Below are 6,094 nucleotides of genomic sequence, written 5' to 3'. Positions count from 1 at the left end.
CAATTTCTTGAATTTTTTTATTCAGTACTTAAAGTAACGGCTCATTAAAAACGAACCCCTCGGCTCTCAAAAATGGTTTTTTAAAAACAAAATCTGCTTTCATCTGGAGACTTTTTCACCCTTTCTCTCGGAAGAGTTATATTTTCGCTGCAGGCTCAGCAGGCAGACGAGATTTTAAAGATGCATTGTCTTTTAATAACTGTGAAAATATGAAAACAAGTTACTTATTGCATTGCAATGACTGGTGTATATCTTTATAAATGACTTGTCGTTTGTATTTTATAAATGAGGGTGCATTTAGACATTAACATAGATTTTCAATTAAAATAGAGTGATGGTGTTATTTGGTTGTCTTCTGCATCTTTTCCTTTGAAGAGAGCAGATGAATGGCAGTTCTCCTTTTAAACGGGATTGAGTTTTTCATTGTGCGTTATCAGTTCAGAAATTCCTTTCACACACAAAGAGTTCCCAAGACATACCTGGAGTATCATTGAATGCAGGGGACTTTCACCTACCAAACTCCCAGAGGTGAAGCAAATGGGAGCAACAATGCATGCAAAAGCTTGTTTTTCTCCAACACCTGAAAATGGTTCCTGAAAATAAAGGTGCATCTACATTGCAGAAGTAATGCAGTTTGAGCCCACTTGAACTGCCATGGCTCAGTGCTATGGGATCATGGGATTTGCAGTTTGGTGAGGCATCTGCAAAACTCATGTAAAACTACAACCCCTCTGATGCCATAGCATTCGGCGATGTCAGTTAATGTGGTGTGCAACTGGATTAATTCTGCAGTGTAGATGCACCCAAAGGAGGGTTTCCAGAGCAGTTTTGGATAAACGACATAGAAGACAAAAGGCATAAAATGCCTTGCAGACTTTTGAGCTTGCCGGAAGTAGTTTTTTGGATGCAGGTTGGTGGAATTTTGTGTTAAGAGTTAATAAGGGCACGTCAGTGGGCTGCAGGAGTTTCGTGTTTCTAATGGTTAACAAATAGCAACAGCTTCTGTGGCCTTTCTTGTATTGAACTGGCAGAGCCAAAAATTAACCTCTGTTCAGATTCTAATGCACAGACTTGGCAAAATCAGCTCTGGGTATTCCTTGGCCAGGAAAAACTCATGGAATTGCCGTAAGTTGACAGACAACTTGAACCTGCAGATACACTCCTTGGAAAGACGGAAATACAGTTTTCAGAATTTGGTGGGGCATTTTCAACAATTTGTGGTACTATCATACAATCAGATGACACTTTAGTTTGTTGACGCTGTTCTGAGTTCAAATTGTTGTTTTATATACTAGTGGTTTTATTTTGTATTGTACTGTGTGTTTATTTTATTTGTTGTTTTAGGCACCTTGTGCCATATGTAAGCTGCCCTGAGTCCCTTTGGGGAGATGGAGGCAGGGTACAAAATAAAGTTATTATCATTACCATTATTATTATTACAATATCATAATGGGCCACCTGAAGAACAAATGTAGTTGGGCTATAGAGTCCTCATCCTTTCCCAGTGGCGGTCCTCACTAGGCTTGATGGGAATTTGAATACAGAAACATCTGGAGTACCATAGGTTTTCCATCGCTGCTCTAGAAAAGCAAATCTAAAAACTAGTTGCCAACTGGAAAAAAACTCCCAACAAAACAAATTGTATATTACAGGACATCTTCTGAATAGGCTTTGAGCCCAAAATATGTTTTGTTTCATTTGAACCTCATATCTGAATTTATTTCTAAAGTTTTGTCATGTGTTTGATAATTTATGGTGAAGGGCAGTACAGATTTTTGCTCCTTTAAAATTACATACTTTTGCAAGCTTTATAACAAGGTAATTAAAATGAATTTCTTATTCTGCTGTTGGTTAATTTAAAAGGAGGAATTAAGTGACAGGAGAGCTGAACTGCCAGCACTGTCTTCCATTGGTGTAAAAAGGCAGTAATTTTTTTGACAGCCACTGATTGGAAAGTTGCTTGCAGCCATCTGGAAGCAAAGGGTACATGTTTTGGATCAATAACTGGCAAATTTTCCATTAAAAAGAATACCTGAACAGTGTTCCAAATAGCCACTGGCATCTTAACTTTCCATGGCAACCTCCAGTGCTCATATGTGGAGGACAAATCATTTTTGGACAATTTTTCCAGACTACTTGTTAACAGTTATTGCTGTCCCAAAAGGTTGACAGCTGACATGATTGATATTTCATTTACTTGTCATCTCCGTTTGAGTAATGGAGAAGGCCACATTGCGGGTTTTTATTATTTTAAAGGAAACACAAGGCGAGATATACTGGAAACCTCTCTGCTGAAATGAATGGGACTTTCGTAAGATCTGGTTCTACAACCGGACATTGCTTAGAACATGTCCAGTTTTAGAACCCTCCACATTTGCAGTTTTGACTATTATGTATTGGATTATTTGTGAATTTGATTAAAATGTTCTCCCTGGGAAACTCTAGGCCCTTTAGTGTGATTCTGTGCTCGGCTTTTGCTGGAAGGTGACTGTAGAGCCATGTTGGAGGAGCTAGAGATGCTCCTGAAGAAAACTGAGGCCTCCAGTGAGCAACGTCCAGCGGAAATTGGCCATAGAGTCATTCCGAGGACCTGGAGATTCTTAGATAGATGTTGTCTCGGGGAAAATAATAGCAAATGTGGAAGGTTGCCTGTAAAACCTAGTACAGTTGTCCCCAAGTATGGAACCTCAATTATTCAAAGAGTCATAGTTATCATATAGTCTAGAAATGTCATCTAGTTGACCCTCCTATAACTAAAACACTCCCAATCTGTTTAAAGACCTATAAAGTCTTTACACACACATGCATATATACATATATAATATAATTTACAATAATATATAATATTATAATATATTGTATATGCACATAATATTAATAATATTATTTTGTAAGACAATATAATACTAATAATGCAATATAATAATATTAATTATAAATTATATATTGCATGTAATATTATTAATAATATTACAATATATAGATATAGTACAATATGGTAATTTATTGCCAGTATTGTGCTATGCTAATAATATAATATTGTATGTAAATTTAATTTGTAAGCCGCTCTGAGTCCCCTTCGGGGTGAGAAGGGCGGGATATAAATGTATTAAATAAATAAATAAATAAAGGAGTGTCCATCAAACCACTTCCTTTCAGGTGTAGAGATACCTGTAAGGTTTCATCAAGCAAGCGAGCCTTAATGTCATTGTCATCATCATCAGTGGGATGTTTTTTCTCTATTCGGTGACAGACCAAACCACAAGCCACGTTGTAAATCTGTTAAAAGGAAGTGTCTAATACAGGGCTGTCAAACCCATTTTTATGGAGGGCCACATCAGCCTTCAAAGGGCTGTTGATTCCATGGAGGGAGTTTCCATGAATACAGAGGGACAACTACCATATATACTCTAGAATAAGCTGACCAAAATATAAGCCGAGGCACCTAATTTTGCCACACAAAAAACTGAGAAAACATTGACTCCAGTATAAGCCAAGGGTGGTAAATTTCAGAAATAAAAATAGATCCCAATAAAATTACATTAATTGAGGCATCCGTAGGTTAAATGTTTTTGAATATTTACATAAAGCTCAAATTTAAGATAAGACTGTCCAACTCTGATCAAATCATGATTCTCATCTTCTTCAATGTAGATGTGCTTATGTATCCTTTTAATAATAATAGAGTAAAATAATACATGTAATAATAATAATAATAATAATAATAATAATAATAATAATAAAAATACAGGTAAATAATACATGTAATAATAAATAGAGTAAATTAATAAATGCAATAATAATAATAATAAGATCAGAATGAAATAATAAATGTAATAATAATAATAATAAGAAGAAGATCAGAATGAAATAATAAATAACTTTTGATCATCCGTCATGCAGACTGGGGATAATTGGAATTGCAACCCAACCGCACTGAGGTTGGGAAAGATTAAAAGACATTTTCAAGCCAAGCATCATATTCAGAAGCCTTGTATCTGAACCTAAACCCGACTTTCCTGACAGAACAGAAAAAACTGCAGTTTTCCAGATTTCACTGTACGACAACCCCCACCACCTCTAGTCATGATGTCTCATGATGAGGAATACAGGAGTTGTAGTCCAGGATCTGGGAGTCCCCCATAGCGCAGCGGGTTAAACCGCTAAGCTGCTGAACTTGCTGAACAAAAGGTTGGCAGTTTGAGTCTGGGAAGCAGGGTGAGCTCCCACTGATATCCCCAGCTTTTGCCAACCTAGCAGTTTCAAAACATGCAAATGTGAGTAGATTAATAGGTACCGCTCCAGCAAGAAGGTAACGGCGCTCTATGCAGTCATGCCAGTGGCCACATGATCTTGGAGGTGTGTATGGACAACGCCGGCTCTTGGGCTTAGAAATGGAGATGAGCACCAACCCCCAGAGTTGGACACGACTAAATGTCAAGGGAAAACCTCTACCTTTACCTAGTCCAGCATCTGTAGCAGGCCTACATAAAAGGACATGGGGGGGGGGGGCAGATTTGGCCCATGGGGCTTGAGTTTGACACGTGGTCTAATGCCAAACAGCATCTGGAAGAGCCTGATTCATCTCCTTTGTTGCCCTGCAGAATGTGAATTCAGCAAGCCATGCAAGCCACATTGCCATTCTGTGCGTTTTCCAGTAACCACTTCTTCTCATCTTTTTTGCAGTATTATACAACAGTAATGGAGCAGCAAGTCAATGGACAGTTGATAGTGCCTCTGCAGATCTACCCAAGAGGTAATACCTAAACAAGTCCTAATTGTTACTGGTGATACTGTGAGCTACCCCACACCAGCAGTTCTGTTTTCTGAAGGTTTTGGCATGCCGTGAAATTCATGGGGTTGCCATATATCAACAAGTGACGTTAAGACATCTGCATACATAATATACACAATGCACCTCTGCATTCTACTTGTGCAATTGTTACCTATTTTAAAGCATCAACAACAAGAAGTATTTCCTACATCCATTTGTTTATTATTTAGTTATTTCACTTATATCTCATCTTTCTCCCCAAAATGGGATTCAGTGGGGCAACTCAGACAAAGAACTTTGGAATAGTTTAGGCTAACTTTTAATACTATGCATATATATATACAGTAGAGTCTCACTTATCCAACACTCACTTATCCAACGTTCTGGATTATCCAACGCATTTTTGTAGTCAATGTTTTCAATACATCGTTATATTTTGGTGCTAAATTTGTAAATACAGTAATTACTACATAGCAATACTGCGTATTGAACTACTTTTTCTGTCAAATTTGTTTTGGTGCTTAATTTGTAAAATCATAACCTATTTTGATGTTTAATAAGCATTTTCTTAATCTCTCCTTATTATCCAACATATTCGCTTATCCAACGTTCTGCCGGCCCATTTACGTTGGATAAGTGAGGCTCTACTGTATCATATATATATATATATATATATATGTATGTATGTATGTATGTATGTATCACCCAGAGGGGTAATTTAAATGAGGCTTACACATATTGGAACCAAGCAATATAAATATCTGAAGTGCACCAGATAATAATAATAATAATAATAATAATAATAATAATAATAATAATAATAATACCCCGAAGGGACTCAGGGTGGCTAACATGGTTTGATGCCCAAAACAAAACAGAATAAAGCAATTGCAATGAATATCAAAACAAAACAGTAATAGCGTAAATCAAATAAACAATTTAAACATTATAAAAATACAATAAAACACATAAGATCAGAACAAATGAGTAATAATACAGATTCCATCTGATCTTGGAAGCTAAGCAGATCAAGCTCTGGTTAGTACTTGGATGAGAAGCAACCCATGAATATCAAGTGCTGTAGGGTATATATTTTATATTTGTATAACCCACCTCTGACTGTGAAATCCATAAGGCCCTCATAGTTCACACACAGAGACACATGTTGGGGCCACGGAGGCAAACGTGCCCCTCGGTTATGTTTTCTCTGCCTATTTGAGACTCCAAAAATGTGGACATTGTGCTGTCAAAGGCTTTCCTGGCTGGAATCACTGGATTGCTGTGAATTTTCCGGGCTGTCTGGCCATGTTCCAGAAGCAT

General features: G+C 37.1%; 1 protein-coding gene across 2 annotated transcripts in view; it reads left to right on the top strand.

Annotated features, from left to right (window-relative positions):
- The window catches only part of map2k5 (mitogen-activated protein kinase kinase 5), a 154,082-nt gene that overhangs the window by 9,029 nt on the left and 138,959 nt on the right, over window positions 1-6,094 (top strand). For both annotated transcript variants that reach the window (XM_062963086.1, XM_062963085.1), the window contains exon 4: window positions 4,687-4,756. In XM_062963086.1, coding sequence (XP_062819156.1) covers window positions 4,687-4,756 — 70 coding nt within the window. The remainder of the gene's footprint in view (window positions 1-4,686; window positions 4,757-6,094) is intronic.

This window comes from Anolis carolinensis, unplaced genomic scaffold, assembly GCF_035594765.1.
Source record: "Anolis carolinensis isolate JA03-04 unplaced genomic scaffold, rAnoCar3.1.pri scaffold_11, whole genome shotgun sequence".
Classification (NCBI taxonomy): domain Eukaryota; kingdom Metazoa; phylum Chordata; class Lepidosauria; order Squamata; family Dactyloidae; genus Anolis; species Anolis carolinensis.
The sequence above is the reverse complement of the archived record's forward strand: the minus strand, read 5'-3'. Positions and strand labels throughout refer to the sequence as shown.